Below are 23,850 nucleotides of genomic sequence, written 5' to 3'. Positions count from 1 at the left end.
TGTGTTTAAAGACATTTGAGAGACCTCGGGTGGATCTTAATCAGTCGAAAATAGGCACAGTTGTTTTAGTTTGTTTTTCCTGTCAAAGCCAAAATATTATAATCGCTCCCCGAAACTGCTCCGGAGCCGTGGTGGCGGTGAAGAGATGGAGGCGAGGAAAGGGTCATGGCGGGAAGCATCTGGGTGGAATTAAAGGAAGCTAATCTGTCAGGAGAAGATGGGACGACACCTGGCTGCTAACGACTTTCTATTGTACTAAAAACCTCAGGCAGCGAAACATTAGATGTGACTGATGTCGCAGTGAACAAAAGATGTTGGCACGAGAAGCAGAATCTCATTTTTAATGAGCTGTAAACCAGCTCCGGGCGATATTCTAACGTGTTTGCGGTTTATATTGTAGTCGCCAGAAAGTGACTCGTTCGTGAACAGAACCTTTGAGCTTTACTGTGGAGGCAAATCAAACACGTTATATGACAATAACGCCTCAAGCTAGTAATAAGAAAAATGTAAAAACCGACATAACCCAGTGGTCGTGTCAGATGTGACCGCTGGTATCTGTTGTAGGTGATAACTATATTGACTGTATAAGATTACTATAGCTCAGAATGTCCAAGCCAAGAGTAACTAAAATAATCTAACATACATTTGGATAACATTAGTAGAGGATCTTCACAATTCCACCTGTGATCTAACGTTATTGTAAAGTCACAAAAATCATAAAAATCCCCGTGGTCATTAAAGAACTTCTGCTCTTCTCCGCCGTTAGCTAAACGGCTAACTTTAGCTAGCTATCCTTTATGTGATTGAGCTTAACTCAAATAAGGTTGCTTTCTTTAGATAATATTGCTTACAACAGCTGACATTAATAATAATAATTAACATGACTAAAACTAGCAAAGAAAACCTAACTAGCAAATTAATTTGATATCTGGGAGCTAAGCAAAGACATCTGCATTATGTTCAGAGCCCGAATAGATGTTGATGTTGCGTGAACCTCCAGGAGACCAAATCTCATAAAACCAACATCAGGCTGAAGCAGAATTTGGTGTAATTAAACACTTGGAGATTTAATTAAACCTTGTCAGTTTTGTTTTTTTTAATTACTGTTTTAGTGCTGCTACCTGCCAGCCAGTCCGGAGGAGGATAGATTTATGGATTCACTTCCAGGACACAAGCAGCTCGGAAACAAAGGTAGAATCTGAGGTGAACATAAAGCTTTTATTTTCTGTGTGAATCATAAAAATCCAACATAAATAAATCTCAAGTCAACCAGAACAATTTCTGGATCATTCGATGAAGGAAACAAAGACACAGAGGATCATTTTCTGAGGTTAAACTGATTGTCGTTTGTGCGATGGATTCCAAACAAAGTTAATTTATTCATTAGACACCAGATTAAAAAAAACCTAAAAAACAGGATAATGAGCCCAGGCACGATTGACAGGATAATCAGACACAATCATTAAAGAAAAGGATTTGATTTTTTTTTAAAAAATGTAAACATGGAAGTGTAAATGGCCTCGTCAGAGTGGGATTACTGGGATTACTCGACCCATTCCAGTTTAGATGACGCTCGTCTCCACATCGGTGGAACCATAAACAAGTCACACAAAAGATCCCCAAACCAATTAAACCCAGTTACATGAAAGAGCAACAGAACGTGGTTACAAACCAAACATCAATCAGAACTCTTGTCGCTAGGCTAACAGGATGTAGCCACGGTGCATTCACTGCTGTCAGTTCATCTCTTTTTAGTGTTACTGTTTGTGCAGAGACAGCTGAACTTTACGCTGTGGATCCAGTCGCAGCCGACGACCCGTCACTTCTGGATCCAGAGTGGATTTATGGTGGATCCCTTCGGCCTCATGAACAACTGGACCGACCATAACCCTGATAAACGAATGTGAACTCTTCCCGTCTGTCAGCGGATGTGGGACAGTAACGGCCAAAGGATCCTTCCTGTTTGACCCGAGTCCAGTATGAAGACTGGATCTCTGTCCTGGATCCAGTTTAAAGGGTGCGAATGAAAGACACAACACAGGATTTGAGCGAGTCTTTAAAAGGCCCCTCCTTTACGGGCCTGTGTCAGAACGGTAAATGATGTCCTGTGCAAGTGGAGCCACATTATGAAACAAGTCCAGTTCCCTTTCCTGGTCTGGTCCAGCTCCCACAGTGGACCTAAGACATTTGGGCCCTTTTAATAAATAAATGACATTTACTAAAATGAAACCAAAGTCCTGTTAAAAGGCACGCGCTCGTTCTCAGGACAGAACGCCAGTTCTTTTGGACCCCCCCGTCTCACTGCTTGGTCTCCGTTAAGATGATGTTGGCTGTGACGAAAACCAGGCAGGAGCCGGCCCACACCAAAACAAACCACACCCAAAAGCTGTGGCGGAAGGGACTCTGGTGTTTGTTGACGGCGTCCCTCCCCAGCACGGGCTCCAGGTGGCGCCGGCCACAGTAGACCAGGCAGGCGGGGATGATGTACTGGATCCCCGTGCCGGCGTAGGCGCCTGTAATTCCCACCAGAGACTCTAGATTGTGGGTGAAGAAGGCCACAGTGACGGGCGGCACCAGGGTGATGAGAGGAAAGACCACGCGGTCCACCACCCACGGGTAGGTGCCGCCGTCGCGGTGGAACAGCGTCTTCCAGTTGTTGCGGAGCGTCACGGCGATGATGGGGAAGTTGGTGCTGATGGTGAAAACCGGGAACAGGCCCAGGAAGTAGCGCAGCACCGGGATGTTCAAGACGTTGCAGTTGTCCGTGAAGTTCAGGGTGTACATGTCGTGCAGCAGCGAGCTGTCGAAGCAGAAGATGGCGGTGAAGGACAGCAGCACGTAGAAGCCCAGGATCAGGACGTAGTCGGCCAACACCAGCGCGCCCACTCGCTTCTTGTCGGAGATCGGCGTCACCAGAGACGGCAGGGAATGCTGGCACATGAAGGAGTACACACACACCCCGAACAGGTTGGGAACTCCGGACAGCGAGGCGGCCGGTGGGTGGCCCTCGCCGGCGCCTTTGCTGATGCGGAGGAGCGCTAAGATGATCATCATGGTGAACGCTGTGAACACAAGAGGAGGAGTTAGCAGGATGGCTGACAAACGACAGAGAGGCTAACATTAGCGCTTGAGCTAGGATAGCGTTATTATAGAACAGGAACTGGTGCCATACCAGTCCCGCAGGAGTTGGTTCCAGCCCTGCGATGGCCGGCAGCCACCTCATCAAGCTCCATCACCGTGCCGCCCTTTTAACCACAGAGCGGCATTTAGGAACTGCCGCTCGCTCCGGCCAACGCAACACGGCAGAGTTCCCATGTATGCTAAATGTGCCGTGTTGCACGATCTCATTAATGAAGAGGGCGACGTCTCTGCAGGAGTATTTAAGAGGGTGATTCTGATAGAGCAGGTCCAGGAACAGCCCTGAGCACAGGAAGGAGCTTTCAGACAAGCTCTATTAATCAACCAGAGCAGAACTTCAATGTATGTCGGGGACGGAATTCAGTCCAATTATCAGGGGAAGGTTTCCGAAAAGAGCCATCAGACACCAAGAACAGAGGAGAGAAGAGTTCAAGAAGAGCAGGAGACAGGACCAGGACAGAGCTGGACCCACAGCTGGAAATGATGCTGAGGAGAGGAGGCCCCAACCTGGATGCAGAAGAATTGTGTTCACCTCTGGGAGGTTAGCATGACACGGCTACTCTGCTCTCTTCATCTCACACGTCCCCTAAAACACACACTCGTGTGCAGCAGCGGCGGCGTTGTCAGCGTGCAGACGCGTGTGCACGGTCAATATTTTAGCGCATCTTTGGCAAACCTCCATTGTCATCTTTGGCTCTGGAGAGCTGCTGTTAAAAACCCCACGCAGAGACATCAAAATGGCAGCGGACCAGACTTCAAGGACACACACACACACACACACGCGTACGTGTGCGGGACAGCCGGGCTCCAAATATTGTTCTTTCCATTATTAGCCAGCGCCGAACGTCTCGGTGGTCGGTTGTGTGAAGGCGGCGGCGTAGCTTGAGAAGGCGTCACCGGTGCAGCTATGAGTTCGCAGGTTTGGGCTAAAACGCGACACCTGCGTCTGCTAGAGCGATGTTCCCAAACACCTCCCCTCCTTCCCGTATCGTGGGTGATTTAGGCGTGCGGCCGTCTGGGTTGGGCGATAACGCCGTTTCTGGGCCGATGCTCTGTTGGGCTCTAATTCACAGCGTCCAACGACAGGACAGCAGGTGTCAAAGCGCCGCTGCCCGCCTCGCCGCCTGAGATCTATATTACCTGGATGGGGGGGGCAACGACCTTCAAACCAAACAAGCCTCAGGGGGCGGTTGTTACAACTGCATCCTCGCTGGCAAACACAGCTGCCGCCGTGACGGCGTGCCTGGCACGCTCTCAACGCTCGGGGGAGTGGAAACTGCAGCTTCCTCCGCCGCCATCTCACAGGAGATGAGAGTCCTGTGCTCAATTAATGAATAGAAAATAGCAGGAGCTGAGGGGTGATCAATCTCCAGTGCCACAAAGCTGGAGGGAGCGGCGGCGGCGGCGGCGGCCGTCGCAGAGGAAACGGCGGACACTTAAACGTGAGCAATTCACGGAGGATAGCATCAAGGTCAAGGACTTCCTGGCTGCTCTAATGCTCCGGGTGGGTGTTTCAACACACTGATCCAGGAGCAGGAGCCGCTCGTTAAGGAAGGGGCGCCATCGTGGCGGCGGAGGCGATTAATGCTGACGAACCGTGTTGATGACAGATGCTTCAGGTGTGCGAGGCTGGACCGTAGGATCTATGCGGGCTCAAAAATGAAAGGTTTACTCCTTCCTAATCGATGGAAGTGAGAACAGATGGAAACGGGGCCATGAAATGCCTGTTGAATCCACAGTTTCTCCTCCTCCCCTCACATCACTTGTTCCTGGAGGTAAACAGCACTGAGAGGTCGTAGACCATAATTAAAGGCTTAGTTGCCGGGTATAGATCCAAATTGATCGCACCTTCACACCGAGGCTCCCGTTTGCTCAACATCGGCCTGCGGCTCATCACAGGAGCTCTCATTACCGAGGACATCGATACCGAGCAGGAACTGAAGCTGACCACACCGTCCCTGAGAGCAGCAGCCTCTTCGCTCCGTTAGGGACCAACCGCTGTGTCGGCGTTCCGGCACCACCAAGTTCATTGGTGGACCTTTACCGACTGCTCTTCTACCGGGTCAGAAATGGCCCTGGATCGACGGAGCCCGCCTTTACAGCTCAGAACATCAGCAGTTTGTGTCTCACCAACAGGTCAACCGCCGAGCTTCCGAGGCTAATTAGCTGCAATGTTCTGATAGGATGGCCTAATCCAGCTGCCGCCGCGGCCTGGTGGGCACTTCCTGCGCCACAGCTTGGTGTTTAAAACCTCTTGGACCACTAGTTCTATAATAGGAATGTTCTGTGTGAACAGCTCCTCTCTGAAAATCCCACCGTCAGACAGCGGCAGTGCAGGGAAAAAGCAGGAGCTCAGCGAAGGAGAAGGTGACACAGCTGAGTAGAAACCATGGTGACAAGGCCAGAGCCGGGGTCGGGAGTCAAGACCCCCCGCACGTCACGCGGCGGCTAATTCTGACACGCTGCACGACACACCGGCTCAGAGGGCAGTGCAGGTGAGCGGATGCAGCGCATCCAGGGAGTGGCGTGTAGTGGGCGAGGGGGAGGGGGTCAAAGATCAGAAAATCCAGTAGTTGTGAAAGCAGCAGTTTGTCCAGAGCACATCGACTGTGATCACATGAACTCATCAGTCAACGGCGGCATTTAGGGCGCCGAGGCGGCCCGTAAATCTTTTCGAGAGGAGGACGGTCCGACATGACGAAGGCAGATGTGCAGAGCAGCAGCCGGGCCGGAGCAGCCTCTGATTTACAGGCTGAGCCGCGGAGCCACGAGGAGCAGAGCACCGAGGCAACACGGTTGCCCATGTTTGCTCAGACAATACGCAGCAGATGCTCCACGGCGCCGCGGACGCAAACACCACTCAAACACGACGCAAACACGACTCAAACGCCTCAACAAATACGCGTGTGAAGCCAATCCCGTGTGTGTGAGCAGAAAGCACAAGTGTTTTAAGCTGGAACAACATGAATATTAAATAGGCGGCAGCAGAGCTACAGTTCAGGGTAGAATCACTTAGCATCGACGTTAGCATCGGCGTCGCCCTCTCCACTCGCCTTTGAAGCGTTTACCTTTCCTTTACGGCGTCTAGCAGAGTTCAGGACATTCATCTATGATCTATTGTTTTTTATGGAATCAGATTCACAAAGTTAAAAAAGGGAAATTCAATATTTCTCCTATGTTTGAAAAATGACTTTAATACTGTGGCATCGAGTTCTGAAGCAGAAGCCGCTCAAACGCCGCTTGCAGGGGCGGGCGGAGACAAATTAGGCCGACTGTTGCCGAGCAGCTACACAGTAAACAGCCTGTAAACAGCAGCGTTGGCCTGCTGCTAACGTCCGCTAGCGTGTGGCGCGCACAGCCATTCAGTGGAGTTGTGATTTCACAGGCTGCTTTATTTTCTCCCGTCTCCCCCTGACTGACGGTCCAATCAAGCTCCGGACAGTCTGTCAGGCCTGTCGGGCTGAGGAATGAGAGGAGACGGGAATCAAAGGCACCGAGCAGGACCAAACCATGATGGACGGACCTGAACCGGCTGCCACACGGGGCGGATGGGGAGGGGGGGAGATGCATATGGATGGAGGGAGGAATAGAAGGCTAAACAAAGCAAACAGCCAACACAAAGACGGATGAAAGGCAGAGAGAAATCCTGTTTGAAGAAGGATGATCTTCCATCAAATATTGAGGGGTTGTTCTTACCTATCCAACGCATGAGCGAGGTGAGGATCTGCAGATATTTGGTCTTCTGAGCGTTGAAAAAGACGAACGGACCCAACATGAGGGTGAAGACGCCCTGCAGGGAGAGGGACAGCAGACACCATCACTGGAAACAGCGGCAGGAAGTGATCTCATCACACTTTTAATGTCACAAAAGGAAATTCTGCATCAGCGGCTCGGACAAAATCCACAAGATCTTCTTCAGCGGCATCAAAGGAAAGATCAAAACAATTGAATGGGAACGCTGGGATGGTCCCGTCAGCCTCCCAAAGATTGGAACGCTTAATCAATCCTGAGGAACGCTGCACGTGTCACACAGCTCTGATTGCCTATCTGACACTGGTCCTTATCCCAGCAGCAATCAGAGGCAGAAGCTCAGCGACTGGAGCTCCAATCCATCAGCTCCCCTCAACACTTCCATTAACGCTGCCCTTCGCCGCCCCCACCGCCACGTTCGAGCTCTCGGGCCGCCACAACGCCTCAAGTTTTCACAATTCCTCCTGATTCTCAGAGCAGCTTGTTCATGTCCTAAACTCCTGAGCTCACATCTGCGTAGACGGCCTCATCAGAAAGGAACGTTAATGTTCCACCTTTACAAGCAGAAACCACAGGAGTTGTGACTCCGGCCTGGACGCCATCCCACCACGGTGGCGACAGATCCCAGCTCGGCCACCAGCCGCTCCCATCTCATTCTTCACTGATGAATAATCTCATTTTCTTTTTGTGTTTGGGGCTGTTGACAGATGCACCCCACGGTGCGTCTCCTTCCTGTTAGCTGGAGAATGTGGGTGACCAGGGGAGATTTCAGAGGAGCCGTCACTTCCACCACAATTAATCCGTTTCCAACCTTGCTGAAAGAATTCTGACATGATTCATTTTTGTGTTAATTTGTTAGAAAACAGATTAGCATTAAAATAATGAGCTGACAGAAGCATCACATACGCTGGCAACGCAGGATCATCTGGATGCTTCAGTCCTCTCGGGCCACTGAATCAGACAGTTAATTAAAGGTCAGAGTCAGTATTCAAAGGGACAAACCCAGAGAGACAAGACAACCTTCACCATCAACTCTGTCTCCGCCCCCGAGGCCCCAAAGGTCAACCGGCGCGAAGCAGTCAGGTTTACCCCACGAGAAAAGCAGGAAGCTTGTGAACATTTATCATTAATCAGCCACTTTAAAATCAGCCGTGATACCTGAAACATGCTCCCAGGTGGAGATGTAGAGAAACTGGGCCTTTCCATGATTTACCTGGATGAGATAACCCGCGCATTAACTTCCTGGAGCCCTGATGCTGCACAGTGACGCTTTGATATCGCTCCCACATTTAAAGGATTTTTCCCCCTGATGAGTTTATAACAAACTGAAAATGTGAACTGAAGGCACGTCCTGACACATCCAGGCAGGCAGCAAATGTAAAAGACATTAGGCTAATGGTTTGCCCACAAGATAGTCCAATAATGCGTAAACTAGGAAAAGTCTTCCTTGGGTTGGGTGTAAATGATGATGAGGTCGGCAGAGGGTCAAGAGAGGAGGGGAAGTTTACAGAAATAAAACGAGCTAGCTTAAAGATGCTTAAAGATCAGAGACAACGGCTGTCAGCAAGATAAGTCAGTGTAGTTTATTCTCACCAACAAACGTGCAGGAAATATTATGGTTTTGCGTTGCATGCGCACCAGCGCCACCTCCCGGTGAGGACAGTTGGTGCAGGTGCTCGTCTTGGTCCGATGTAGAATAAACTTTAGGCTGGGAGTCCTATTTCACTTTATATAAAAACACTTTAGTCTAAATTTGATGCATTCTTGCTGCTTTAGGATGATGCAGGTAACCAACTTTAAGGTCTTCAGTATTTCTGATACTGTTTTGTGCATCCAAAAGAAGTTTCTTTTAAAGATAATTCTATTTGTAAAGAATATTAAATAAACCTTTGTAAGCAATAAAACACCAAAACGTTTACCGTCTCTTGACGACCTTGGCAATAAAACTGCATCACAGTCAGCAAAAAAAACCTGGAAGAGCAGCCAGACAACAGCAGCGAGGTCTGTAGCTAAAATCCCATAACACCGTCAGATTGAATGACACTTGCTTCCAATGCATTTATGCATTTAATACTCGCCAGCGAGGCCGCCACCAACACAGATCTGTAATTTCTTCTCTCTCGCCACAGAAACTGCTTACGCTTCAAGTTGGCTTTAATAAACGTGGCAATAAACAAAAAGCAGCCTGTGTCGGGAGGAACGTGGAGCGACTGCTGCCGGCGTTCTGAAGAGGCCCGGCAACAGGAAAGAACCCACGTCTTCATCTTCACAACGAGACGCCGGCGAGCGGCTCGACCGGGAGCCCAGGAAATAAGCACCGGCATAATGGTCCTGACCTGCGAGGTCACGGGCAGAAAGCACGGAGGTGAATTATTAATGTTACAGCCCGCTAAGGTAACAGCCATTTAAGGTTCCGGCAGAAATCTAAATAACTCTTCCTGTCTGAAAAACAGAGCAGTTTATGTTTAGTCAGGTCACCAGTACCGACGTTCTTCCACCACAGACGTCTCCGGGACAACGTTGCCTTTGCTAGCTGCTAGCTAACAAAAGCCAAACTCGGCAGCGACTTCTCAGACAGTTGGATGTTGTAATTGAGGAGCAGAAGGAGCGTGGGGCTTAGGTACGGTCGCTACCCTCCGTAATGGTGGCAGCAGTCAATCACCTTGGGTGTTTAGGATGAGGGGCTGCGTGCAGGCGTCTAATTGGTGCGGGACTCCTGAGCCAACCCGCCGGGCTGATTAATGGTCACAGAAGTTCTGCTGGGCCAAATGCTGCCGGCTCCAGACCACCCACTCCATTTAATAATGAATCCACAGATTTTCGGACAGGGTTCAGCCAAACACGACCACGGGGCAGATGTTCTCGGAGGGGTCGGTGGACCGGCGGTGGTCCGAGGCAGCCGGGCCGTCAGACGCCCACAGCTCGTGAGAGATTTTGGCTGATAAAGAGGGTTAACGGTAACGGACCCGGAGGACGAGCAGAGATCACCCTGGGGAAGCAGCTCAGCGATGATAGATGATAAATGCCCAGTTTTAATCCCCTCCCCCAATCAAACAGAGGAGGAAGGATTAGGATTTCCAATCCCCCGGTCCCAAGATCCCCGGCCATTTGTGCTGGATGTTAATCTTGGTTCCAAACAGATTTAAGCACAAACCCGTCTTCTCGCAGGTCATAGGGACGGGACAAGAGGTGGTTATTCTGTTAATGGGAGAGCCAACAGGGTTTAAGGCTCATGTCTCAGAGATTCCTCAGGATGAGCCACCATGAAGAGGTGGGACCGCCGTTAAACTGCAGACGTCTTCCTCCACGTTTGTTCCCACTACCCAAAGAGAAACGCGTCAGGGCTTTTTCTACAGAGCCGCCGCTGTAATTCCAGACAGCACGCACCACTTAACTTTAATTATGACCCGAGTTGGCGTCTGCAGGAGCGAAGAAACTTTTTATGGGGGGCACAAATTAAGAAACAGCGCAGAGCTTCATTTGCTTTTTCTTTTCGTTAGGAAGCATCAACGGTGGCAAAGAAAAAGATCCGTACGTTTGTGACAAGGCCCAGGTATCAGAGGCTTCGCCTCAGCTGTGACACGGAAGATAAAAGACTCGGGAGCAACATGACCATGGCGGCACACAGCACAAATGGGATAAAATAGGCCATAAAAGCCCAGGAGATACGCAGGAGCTCTGATGATGGCAATAACAAGTCAACTGACTCCGTGAACACAGCAGCAGGGAGGAGACGCACGCGTGGCAAAGATGAACACGCAATAGAGAAGAAGAGCAGAGACGGAGCCTGGAGGCTTCGCTGCAGAAACCATATCAAGTACACGCTGTCAGGAAGAAAGAGAGCGGAGCTTCTGCCTCATTAATCACCAGCCAGCGCCTCTACCCAGCACACGTGATTTACATGGATACGGAGCGGCGGGAAAGGGTCGGCGCAAAGATTCGCCCGGCCGTATTTCAAGAACCAATTAGTGACAGCAATTAAGATATATGTTCCATCCCGCTTTGGATCCCCTTCGTGAGGTCAGAATTAGCTACAGGGAGTTAGCGCCATCTACCTACCGAGTACCAAAGCAAACGCGTCTCTCTTCCAACCCGTTAACGACTAATTCACACAGCGGCTAGTGTTAGCATTCGCATGCTCTGCCTACTCGTCGCATCGCCGTTAAATGTCCAAGAACGCTGCACTTGCTCCGCCCATTTTATCATTTGAGAGGACTTGGGAGAGCTAGGTATTCCCACAATGCAGTTCACCTCGGCCGGCGGCGGCAGAACATTCATACTTAACGTTCATTATGTTCCCAGAAAGTTTTGAGGCAGAGGCTGCATATCTAAACTGCTGCTAACAGACGCTCACATCCATCTTTTATAGGGACGTCTCTGCCCGCTCTAACGGGGACGTTAACGTCCTGCGGTTCTGGGCCGCGATCAACCTTTGGCGTTTACACAGAGGTAGACACGGGGTTACGACACACAAACACAGTTGAATAAATCACGCCGTTGCTCCCGGTGAGCCAGGCTGCTGGTGGACACGACATCCCAGCGGTACCGTCAAGGATGCTACGATTAACGGAATAGCTGCCATTATTCCGTGCAGGTCACCTTTAGTCAGGAGGAGTTTGTATCTGGGGTCAGTTACGGGAAGATCTGGCACATTTCTTACTATTAGGTTTTAGCCTCATTTATACAACAAGTGTGATCCAGCGCCGGAAAACAGAGATAAAAGAAAACAAAAGGAAGCAAGTCAACTTTGACAGAAGCGGAATAACGTGCAACCAGATTAAAGAAAAGAAATCTCATTAGAACATCTGTAGACAAACTCCCAGGTCAGCTCCTTTCATCCACCATCGACACTCTTAATTAGGCATGTGGCCCTGGAGAGCGCGATTAAAGACGAGGCTCTAATGAGAGGAGGAAAACGCCAGACAAAAAGGAAAGCTGGAGGAGGCGTAAATCGCGGGCGGAGATGTAAAGAGGATGTAACATCGTCCAGGTCAAAGCCTTCCAACCAAGAAAAACCAGCAAGTGAGGTTCAAGGCACCTAAAACTGGAGCCGACAGATCCAGAAACCCTCTTCAGAGATGTTTATCACCCCACTCAAAGTGTTGCGTTCAATTTCTCATCTTTGTGCCTTTCCTGTTGTTTTTCTTCCACTTTGACGGCTCCAACAATAACAGGAGTCTTCAGAGTTCCAGACGCTCCTCATCCACACACGGGAGCAGAGAGCTGGAGAAGTTTGGACTCTGTGAGGGTCATTTGATCACTAACTAACTCGTACAGCTCTGATCTTCAACTGGAAATGATTACACAGCAACATAAATATAAGGAGCAGCGTAGCATTGCATCAGGCTGCTGGAATTTACGATAAACTTGGGACACATCGGGAAGGAAATGAGAAAACTACCGTGGGAGGAGAAGAAAGACTTACAGCAGAGATCATTTTCCACCCAAATTAAAGTCACGGTAGACGTCATGAATAAAACACGTCCGCTTGGCAAAGAGGACGTTTGCTGAATGTAAAATAATCCCATTGAAAGAGTGATGATTGGATATTTAATTTTCGCTCTGGGAAAGACCAGGAGGGGCCAGGACCCCCCCAGGGAGCAGCTGCTTAAGCGCTGCTCCCTGGGGGGGTGCTGCACAACATCACGGCGTGACTGCCTAATCAAGGTAGAGACACCCGAGGTGAGCGGGTGCAGGCCCGCGGCAGGGATCCACACACGCACCCACCTACGGCTAATGAGCTGAAGGTTCTGCCTGGATTCCATGTTGGCCCACCTGTCGGCATTTTAACCTGCTCATCTCGGCCAGTTTCATCACTGCGGAACCTCCCTGAAGCAGGTAATCAGCGGAACCAGAACCGCTGCCTGTGCTGGAACTGTGGCGAAGTCCAGAGAAGAGACAACTTCCTGTTCCGCTCAAGCTTCCTTTGTCTCATTACTAATGGAACTTTAGAGGATTGCACCACTCATGCCTAAATATTTGCCAGTTTGGGGCAACAATTTCCGGACATGATTGATGTCGTTTCCGCGGCACCAAAGCAAAACCCTCTAACGTGACGTCCTTGAGGGAGCTGAAGCTCGAGAGATTTCGGATAAGAGAGGAAGTAACATATCCAATAAAAACATGATATATGAGCACGTGTTATCTACAACGAGCAAGTCCAATGAGACAACGAATCTTCCGCTACTAAAAACATTAATAGAAAACCGCGCTGCATGTTAAAAGGCTTAATATAATCCGGGCCAGCGGCGCCGTTCGGCTGCGTGACCTCTGTTTTTCCATCAGCAGCAACGCTCTGCTGTTCTGATCCAGACTCCTGCTCTGGTACTGAGTGGACCCCCACCGCCTGAACCACAGCTCAAACGCTCCTTCCTGCTGCGCTAATCTCTATTCAACCATCTGCACCGTTGTCCTCCCACAGCTACGACCATCAATACGCTCCCGTCGAGCACGGCCCTCCCTCATGTGCACGGTGCCCTTGACCATCGGCTCGGCTCATTTGGGTACGGAGCAGGTCCTAAGTGTAGACGTGCACGTCTGCCTTTAAGCTCCTGCGCTGCATTGATTTTCTCTCACTTTCACACACCCAGAGAAGAAGAAATGTGATTGAAGCTGTTGTGGAGGTCCAGCAGGGAGGGGCAGCAACCAACCGCCGCTGCCTGTGATAAAAGCTCAAACGGAAAGTTAGCGGACTTGACTGAGGTCTGGAACAGAAGCCAAGAAAGACGCCAGTGACGCAGCCAGATGAGCCAGTCGCAGGATCGACACGGGAGGCCTGACCTGCTGCAGGGGCGGGAGGACGAGCCCTGGAAGGATGATCAACCGATCCGGGATGAGGAAACGCCACCGCGGAGCAGCCCTGACGCCTTCATTGGATACTGATTAAGTCAGTGATGCAACCTGATGAAAAATCAGCTGTCGGCTGTTACGGAGCTTATTATCGTGAATAATTAGCCAGTCGGAAGTGGATTCAGCACTTTGATCTTGATGAAAAGCGCCGCGCCTTCTAGAAAGAGTCTGATGTGAGTCCCACATCCTGATGGGGGGACCTCAGTGGAGCAGGCAGCTGTGATACAACCCCCCCCCCCCCCCACACACACACACAGCCTCCATGTGAGTGTCAACACTGACACAACCTTTACCAACAGTCGGAGTAAAACAAAGACGAGGAACCGGAACCCACAGTGCTGGCCTGATGTTTCAGGTCCCATCATCTCTTCACCAACCTAAAAATAGCCCCTAACCTGCTGCCCACTGTGAACAAAGCAGCCGTGTGGCCACAGCGCAGCCGTCTGGGGGAACATCTGCCAAAAGCCTTGAAGACTCCTGTGTAAAACCTGAGAAACCTCAATTCCAGACAGGCAGGACACCAATAAACAAGGTCAAAGCAAAGAACTGCCGAGGATGAACAAAGATCATTTTCTGGCCCCTCTGACTCTCCAGAAGATCCCAGTGAAAATGGTCCGCTGCAGAACGCAGGTCAGAAAAAAGGGCACTTTGTCCTTCCAGCCCAGCTCACCATGTAAAAAACTGGCAGTACAAAACCCAGATGGGTTCCCCCGAGTGTCCACAGGGTCGAACGCAGGTGATGAGAAGCGTTCAATTATTCAGGCTCATCATTCAGAGTCCAGACTGCGTCTGAGGCCGGCGCCTGTGACCCCAGCGTGGAGAGGACAACCCAGAGTCCTGCTGAATCTTTCATCACAGCTCAGAGATGGTTCACTTATTGGAGGAGAGGTCAAATAGCACACGAAACAAAAGAACCACCGAAGGGCCCAGAATCATAAAATATTGAGAAATACGTTCTCCTAAAGCTAAAAGTTTAAAACTTTAGCAATAAATCCTGAAATTAAACATCAAGTCGGAACATCCTTCACGTGCTCAGACCAGGAACTTACCAGAAACACCCTGTAGGCACTTTTCCTGGAGAGGGTTCCCCAACACGGGTCTGTATCGTTGTATTTGACACTTCCAGCGCTGCAGGAGTGGTTCCCACTGCACAGGACAGACAAACAAACAAACAAACATGGAGGGTCACATTCTCTCTACACCTCATGAATACCCCAGCAGTCACCAGTAGATTTGAGGATTGAGGAAAATCCTCCGCTGCTGCTCCTGCCATCAGTCTGAGGTTCAGGCCTGCGGGCGAAGCCGGCGCTTTTAGAGCCTCAGTTTTCCCTGCCGGAAGCTCGGCCGGTCCGGACCGCAGCAGAGCAGGATTTAACAGGAGAAGACAGCAGCAGCGTGCTGCGCCTCAGGACAGCAGCAGCAATTAAGGTTTCCCATTTAGCCCGTTTCAGAATAAAGCTTCTCGTTTCATACGCACGCTGAGGGAGCAGAGACGGATCGATCCGCTGCATTAATGTTGACGGTTATGTTTGATTTGAACGATGAAGGCTGCTCATGTTCACCCGCACCCACAGACGGGGCTTTAATCTATGCGTCTTGTTGTCATCTCTGAACTCCACGACCACACTTGACTTTCACACGCGCTCCGCTCGTCAATACGAGACCAGCGTGACGAACGAGCGCCTGGCACGGAGCCGACTCGCCCCCCTCATCCTCGCCACCTGTCTGCAATGGCGGGCGCGCCGTGTTGGACGTCATCTTTGACAAATCAGTGAAACGAGGAGAAAGAGGGAGGCGACGGCTGACGGCCCTTTTCTCTAACACACATTGAGACACCAAACTGTCCATGAAAACAGCCTGAAACGGTGAAAGGGCCATATGAAAAATGCTATTGTCATGGCGGGCCAGCAGACGTAATAAAAACGTGTCCAGGAGCGGGTGGACCCCAGCAGCTCTGGCCTCAAGACGAGCACGTTATTGTCTTCAGTTCAGAGGAACACTGGGACAGACGGGAGGGGACGAGGAGCAGGGAGACAAACACACACGGCAATAAAGACTCGGAATGTTCCTGAAGGGCAACATGGCAGCAGCAGACTCACCAGGCCACCTCCATGAGCGATATGGGCACGGCGGCGGCGTAGATGGCCAGGTCTCCATACAGATAAACGATGATGCAGATGTAGAACATGTTGACGCCCACTGGAAGACCAAAACATCAAAGAGTCAGAGACAGGCGTCAGGTGGCGACAGGCAAACACATTTTTATCCTCGTCAGCCCTGCAAACACTTCATGGTCAATTACAGATGATGGACGTGCATCTAACTTGACCACTGGGGCTGCCGTCGTGATTAAAGACCCACATCGTTGCTGTGGGACACGGAGGAGCCCAAATATTAACGCTCTTTATTTAAGAAAAAGGATCCGTCGCCCAAATTTCCCCCAGGTCCTTTAACGTCAGTCATGTAATGAGTGACGGCAGACAACACATCTACCGTGCTCTTCCATCCTCGGGGGGGTTCAAACACCCCAGCGGCTAATTCATAACTGACACGATGTTTGGAGCACAGAGTCGTCCATTAAGAGGGTAGAAAAGTGAGAGATGTTCATCCTCCTGAGTTGTCTAATTCCACCTATTTATGGCCGACAGCGGTGGCAGGTACGTTAAAACCAATGCTGTTGTGTGTGAGTGGAGCAGGTTTAAGTGGACATGTGTGTTCTGGGTTAACTGAAGAAATTGGAAAATTAATTCCAAATGAGTCAGTGGGGTGATTAGGGGAGCCCAATTCTACGCAGCACAACTTCCCCCGTGGCATAATTCCAGTGTCCCACCAGCAGATAGCAGCGAGGACGGACGGTGCTGCGCTGCTGCTGTCTGAGAGCGATAGCAAAGCAGAAGCTCTGCATGGCCACGGGGACGCGGGCCTTCACGGCACTGTAACTAATATTTCCCAATTATCCAGAGCCACGGGCCAAAAAAGCTGCAAAATGGGTCTTCACACAGAAGTCTTTCATGTAGCTGTGAAGCGCATCAATAACCATCATCACTCTGCCTCTGACAGCACACAAAAACTACTGTGACAACCTGCAGAAAGAAGAATAATGGAAGCTATTTTTAGAGGAGCCAAAGCTGCAATTGGACACCGTTATTGAAGAATCAAACTTTAATTGTAGCATTTTCCGCAGAGATGAGAGTCACCTGACTGTCAAACAGACCGCCGGATGATATCCCTGAGGACGCACTCAAAGCCAAAATTCAAACAAATTGGGCACGCGATGATGAATAATTCAGTACCTCCTTGGTGTAACACGTTATTAGATATTAATATATCATCTACTTTAACCTGAAGATGAATAAATGTGCATCAAACGGGGACCGATCCAATCATGGACACTCACAAGGTTATAGTAAGAGGGCGGGAAATTGAATTCATACAAAAGCCGACTGAAATAGAAGAAGGTAGTAAAAAAAAAGGAGGTAAATTATATTCAAGGGCATTAATCTTCTGAAACTTTCATGGCTTTAGCGTCTGACTGCACTGTCCTTTCAGGCTGCCTGCTGAAAGACACGATGCAAATATAGAGTTTTGCTGCTGCAGGAGCCTCAGAAGAGTCACTTTGCTCCAGTTTAGCTCCACAAACAGCCGCAACTGGAACCATTCAAACACAAAAAGCTCATTCGTTTAGCCACAACTAATGGAGGAAATAAGAGTGCGGGCAGATGCCAGCGTGTCCGTTAATCCTCCCAGTGGCTTTTTGCATTTGTCTCATTGGCAACGACGACATTTGAGACAAAGTCGTTGAAGCATTAAAAATGTACAAGCTTTACATTTACATTACTTTAGTACCAGCGAGGGAATTCGTGGTGGCCATCTTGGTCCTGGGCGGGCGGAGTTCGGGGGGGGGACCTCACATGTGAGGGAGGGATGGCTGAGACTTAGCGCTGATGCGAGGACGGCGCTGCCTTAGCCTCCGTCTCTGTGACTTTAGCCAAAGTCGTTTCCTAATCAACTTTCAAATTGTCGATGTGAAGGTGAGAGTAACACCTTTCCAGATAAACCAGCCCCATCAACATTCAGCCAGTGGCCGCAGGTCGGCTGGATTCTTATGGCCATATTCCAAAGCCCGCCTTAACGCCGCAGCCCTCCATGTCGATGTGAGTGCAGGAGGAAGTGGATGCCCTCCAGGAGCGCCTCTGCAGTGGGAGGATGGAGGGATGCCTGCAGAGGTGCTGCACAGCCACCGGGACAGGATTGCATCTGTAGCGCAGCCGAATTGTGGATCTGGGACGCTGCGACACTTACAAATGGGTATGTGGACAGCGTGGATGATAATTAACACGGTTAAATGCCAACAAGGACTCAGTCACCACAGCTGAGAGCCAAGGCAGATTAACCTTTTCCCAATGACACGTAAAAGCAAACGACAGCAGTGAACGTCCCCCCTTTAACCACTTCAGGAGGCCGATGGCGAAACAACAACATCCGTACCCACGATTAAACAAGAGGCCTAACGATAACACTGATCACATGACCTCACGTTCCGGGTGGGAAACGTGGTCTGAAACACGCAGCTCAAACACTTGACTGACGTGAGCAGCACGTGGCCGCTAACGTGGTGTCTAATTCACTTCTGACTGGAGCTACTGGGCGTTTATCCCACAGCATGGGGAGAGAGAAATCTCATTTCCTCGCTGCCAATCGATGCCTCCACGTGCCTCCGCAGCACCAGCGGTGAGGAGGGTCATCAGTGGCAGGTTGCTGTGGTCTCTTTTCCGTAGCGTGTCAGAACTGAACAGGGTTGAGCAGAGTGACGCCAGGCTGAACGAAAGGATGTTTCACAGCAGGACAACACGCACGAGCATGTTCGGCCTGTGTAGCGAGTGCTCCACCTAGTGGTGGACTACTGAAACTACACGAGGATGAAGCTGTTAAAGCTTTGACCTTTGTCGTCCCGCCATCCCTGCAGGGAGGCTGCGGACTGGTGAAGAAGAGCAGAGCAGAGGGAGGAAGGAGACGAGGAAGAGGAGGAGGCGAGAGGCATGTTTCGAGGAACAAAAAGCCGCAAGGTTGTTCTGTGTGATTCAAGGTGAATGTGATTAACGCTCCAATTCAGAACCCGTAACAGATCCCACACACAATCCCAGCTGGGGGATTAGGAGTCTTAATAGAGTCAGGTAATTACAACCAAAGGCAATTTATTCATATATAATTACATCCAATTACAAGAGCCAATGGCGTTCCTTTCTGAATGAGAGGACCAGACAGAAAAGGAAAAAAACTCCCTTCTGTATTATCCCACACAACCTTCACTACCCCTCCATAAACGTTACACGCGGCTAATGAAGGCGGCGCCTGCAGATAATTGAAAAGTAGGACGTGAGATTAGGAGCTGAGGGCCAGATGAATAATTACCTTTATGAAAGAACATGGAGGCCATTTGGCCCATCTCAACCCGCTCCACAATGTCAAAGTGGTCCACGTGGCCCCCCGACCTCTCTGTAATGCACAGTCAAGAGTGAAGAGGAGAACGGGTCACTCGCCGCTTCACCGGGAAAAACACACGCAGACTAAAATCTACAGGATATTTCAACATCATCTTTTCAAATATTGGATTTTAAGACTTTAGGGACAGCTCCTCAAATGTATTTACCTCTATTTTCAAAATAGCAACAAATCTCTGACAAAAAGAACGTGTTTGGTGCTACTAAATACTTACGAATGGATAAGATCGGCTTGCTCTCTGGTTCCGATCGGCCTCGGCCCACGGCGTCATCGTCCGAATACTCCGAGGTGGAGTCGCTGTCCTCGATCTTTGGAGACAACATGAGAGCGCACGTCAACGACGTGGACTTTAATTAGTGCACTGGCTGCTCTGTATGTGTAGCAGTGAAGAGCAACATCTGGAGACAAAAAGCAACAGCTGTTTTAGAATTCACAATGGTTCAACACCCACGCGGAGCGTTTTAATCATTTCACAAACTCTCAGCTGATTAATGTCGGTGACAGACAACTGAGTGCAGCTGATTTAATCAGTGACTGTGGGGACCGAGGGAGAAGAGGAGATGAAGAGTGACGGGAGATAAATAGATCTGTGATACACAGGAGCAAGAAAACAAACACACAGCTCGGATATATTCGACTACTGGCTGCCGTAGGAAATATTATAGTCCGTTTTAATCATTTGTTTAATTGTCGGGTGCTAAATCCAGGACATAATCAAAATATTTAATCAGATGAGTCTCACAATTGGCAAATAAGCACTGTCTGACAATGCAATTTGTGAAGGGGAACTAAGTGGTGGCAGCTGAAATCAACGTTTTTGAAATTGTACAATTAAGCTGACATGTTGGTGCAGTACACTGGTGTACCAGCAGAGGGCGCCCACTCCTCCCAGCTCATCGTGATAAAAGGTGAGGAAAACTCGTGTTTTTCTAATTAAGAATCAAATGAGGAATCACAGGAAGCTACCAGACAGCATGACATGAGAGAACCCAGGCAGTCACTGGGACAAGAGGGAATTCAGCTGGGACAGACTTAGACAGCACCAAGCCAGTTCTGTTCCAATCATTTTTAATTAAGATTTATGGCTGAAAAACAGGTTCGGCCCAGCTGAAAGATGTGCTAAACTTCAAAAACAAAGAAAATCATTTCTACAACAGGTAATGTAGGAGAACAGCGGGTGTAGTTGCCATTTTTCACCTAATAAACTTGGAGACTTTTTCTAGCGGAGCGATCCATCAGCGTGATTAATATGCCTCAGCCAAGCGGAGCAAAATGAAAAGCATCAGGAGGCAGATCTTTCCTGTTTCCCCTCCTCTTGTTTTCCATTACGTGGGCGGGAAAATGGCTGAGAGGAGTATCGCAGCCATGAATCACAGCGGAGCGTTTGGTGCTCAGTTAGCACCAGGCTATCAGCCCCCAGACCCATAACTCCTCAAGTGGAAAGCCAGGGGCATTAACCAAGATGACTCCAGCAGCAGGGGGAGAAACTAAAGGCCAAAGCTTGGCATTTCAAGTGCACAAAGTCTTTTTCTTAGTCAAACTAAAGTAAAATGATTGAGCGCCGGGTCAGTAATGGAGTACAGTTTCACCCTGAGTGGTTGACGAGGAGGAAAACATATTCAAAGACTCAGCAATAAAACTTCCACAGCTAAAACAATGGAAACTTTAAAGGCTTTAAAAGTGAAATATTCAAAGCCCCTCTGGGTTTGTTTTTGAGCTGCCACTGTTAATTTTCTTAGGCTCGACTAGCAAACAAATAAAATAGAGAAGAAAGTCTATATTCTGGTGAGCTATGCAGCATCAGGGGATCGCGGCAGACTTTCCTGATGAAATCAGCACCGAGCTTGACGCAACTCAAGGCCCAGACGTTCGGAGACCGATTAATATTTCAATATTTTGCGCTTTTGCTTCCCTCTTGGACTCTCCAGGAAGTCAAGAGACGAGATGACGAGAGCGCGGAAACCAGCGTGGAAACTCGGATCCAGTCATTTGTACACCTTTAATCCGAAGGCACATTAAGATTTTATACTATACTTGTTTTTAATCTGTTTGGACACAGATTATCTGTGTGTGTGTGTGTGTGTGTGTGTGTGTGTGTGAGATGCAGTTTTGCCTGCAGGGTGTGAACAGTCAGACAGCAAACGGAGAAACATCCATCCTGCAGACAGATGTGTTTGCAGCCTCTATTGTTGTTGTTGTTGTTGCCTCACCTCCTCCTGCTCCCTCCTCTTCCAGCGTAGCTGAGCGTTAGCCGCCGCCATCGCCTCAATCACAAATGTGGTGGTCATGTAGCTGGTGAGAGAGGAGCAGCAGGTGTGTCAGGTTCCAAATGCTTTTTGTGCATGTGCTCACATGCTTATTATCACTCCCACGCAGAAACTGCCCGTCTTAAACTTTGACCTACTTTAGCTACCTGCGTAAGAGAGCAATCGTGATTGATATTCTCTCCCCTCGAGATAGCGAAAGACAGATGCGCCCGCTGCTGGAACGTTCCGTTCCAATTTCTATATGATCAGTTTTGCTTTTGTCTGCGAACACTCCACCCTAATCTGATAGCAACATGTTTGTCTGTTAGCATAAGTAAACCCTGTTGAAGGACAGCACCTCTGTAGCTCACACTGCAGGTGTGTGGTCTCTGTCTCATTCCTCTGAAGGCAACGGCGCAGGGAGAAAACTAACCTTTTTCTCCCTAACAAGGTGAAGAACAGGTTCCTGTATCAAACCAGCCAGATTTATTCATGTTGCAGAGTTTAACATGAGGAAGGACTGAGACACAGACACTTCCTTCTCTTTATCTCATCAATTCTCTAGTTTGCTAACGCTGACAAAATTAGCTGTGGGATGATAACAAGGTTGTCACCGTTTGGGGAAATAAGCATAAAAACCAGAAACTGATAATCCTGTGAGTCAGCACTTGTAGTGGGGGGGTTGCCAAAGTTCTGCTGAGTTCCATCTTCTTCCATTAGTGTAATATCAGCAGCTACTGAAGCATCAGGAGCCAATCAGGAGATGCCAGATATTTAAAGGTTTCTGGGCTCAAATGCATTTGAGTGGAGACAAAAGCTGCCACTTTTAGTGTGACTAATTCTTCAGCAGTTATCTGGTTGTGAAGCTCAAAGATTTTCTGAAAGAAACAAAGCAAACCCAACAGAACACACAGCTTTTTCAGCTTGTGTGCATGTGTAACTTTATAGTCAGACTCAGGACTGGCTCCCATTTGTGCTTATGTTTTAATTCTATGTTCGTCTCAGGTTTTACAGCCATTTCCACGTGAGGAGCAGCGCTGGAGTACCTCATGAACCCTAGAAATGTGATGAGAGCCAAGCTGACCACCCATCCGGCTGTAGCGAAGGCCCTGGGCATCGTCAGAGCTCCTGTCCCCACGATCAGATTGAACATGTAGACCAGCCCCACCTGGAGAAGACATGAAGAGGACACAGGTGAAAAAGGGTCAAACATTTGTAAAATCACAAGAAGATTGAGATGAACACGGGGTTCTCGTGGAAGGGTGAATGATTAAAGATGTGCTGGGGTCACGTTTTGCTGATGTAATCAAATTCAAATAAACCAGGTCCAGATTGTGAAGACGTCTGCTGAGCTGTTAAAAAGTGCAAACTGTCACAGTTCAGTTCCTCATTCAAAGGTCTCACACAAGTAAACTGAAACCTTTTATCATTTCACAGGGGAAAGGTCATTAAAATACGGGTCATTTAACATCTGTATGATCAGATGACCTGAACCAGGAGGCGCATGCCTGGCTCAAAGGCAGCTTAGCCTCGTTTCCAAAGTGGAGCATTAAGAATAAAAGTGCAACACAACATCAGAAAATCATGCATATAAATGAAATTAACCAACATGAAGTCAGTAAAGTTTCATCACAGTGGATTGTTGTCACTATTTAACAACTGCACCCTTATATATGAACTGGAAAAGTGCAGAATCTTGACGGGGACGTGGATCTGTGACACCAGTCTGGCGGTTTCTTACTTCCCAACAAGGTACTCACAAAAGCAGAGTAGGGTTCGCCGGTGTCTGTAATTCCACCTGCCATGGCCGCTCGCACAGGTCCGCACCTTCCGGGGAGATAAACCAGGTCAGTTGATATCGTCCCTTCCCAAATAAAAGCGTCCTGTAACGGGTCTGTGCAGAGGCATCTGCCACTGTGTGAAGGAAGGAGAAGTCTTCATCAGTGACCGCCACGTGACAAGAAGACGGGGGGGAAACAGCGCGAGCTCCTACCGAAGCCGCTCTTCAATGCTAGTTTAGCCGCTAGGCTAGTAGAGATGCTCCGAGCTGGATCAAATCCTCACTAAGCAGCTGAGCGAACCGACAAGACCAAGCTAACATGTGCTGCTACGTTGTTTGAGAAGTGTAGTGAAGTCCGTAATAACAGTAACCTGGGAAGAAACACGTCTGTCATGGCTGTATAGGTCCGTCGGTCCCGGCTAACCGAGGCAGGACCAGCTGAGCAGCTCGTCATACCCGAATCACGTGAAGTAAACGAAGAGGTGTTTCCGGGATGGGCCTTCACAATAAAATTCCTGCGTTACATTCCGCACACTTTGCGTCTAAGAGTTCATGGGTTTTATTATGAAGGGGAATAGTCGTCTG

The 23,850-nt window shown here is 49.2% G+C and overlaps 1 protein-coding gene across 1 annotated transcript; it reads right to left on the bottom strand.

The window, feature by feature from the left end:
* Positions 1–1,199: 1,199 nt before the first annotated feature.
* On the bottom strand, positions 1,200–23,742 carry tmem104 (transmembrane protein 104). Its single transcript, XM_057014535.1, has 10 exons — positions 23,479–23,742; positions 23,246–23,399; positions 22,532–22,653; positions 21,450–21,531; positions 19,454–19,547; positions 19,150–19,233; positions 15,837–15,936; positions 14,787–14,883; positions 6,835–6,928; positions 1,200–3,062 (listed from the first exon to the last, which is right to left on the bottom strand). The coding sequence occupies exons 2-10, from the start codon at positions 23,288–23,290 to the stop codon at positions 2,299–2,301; spliced, it is 1,482 nt and encodes a 493-aa protein (XP_056870515.1). The 5' UTR covers positions 23,291–23,399; positions 23,479–23,742; the 3' UTR covers positions 1,200–2,298.
* Positions 23,743–23,850: the final 108 nt, after the last annotated feature.

This window comes from Takifugu flavidus, chromosome 18, assembly GCF_003711565.1.
Source record: "Takifugu flavidus isolate HTHZ2018 chromosome 18, ASM371156v2, whole genome shotgun sequence".
NCBI lineage: Eukaryota > Metazoa > Chordata > Actinopteri > Tetraodontiformes > Tetraodontidae > Takifugu > Takifugu flavidus.
Note: the sequence above shows the minus strand (reverse complement) of the source record. Positions and strands in the feature narration are given on the sequence as shown.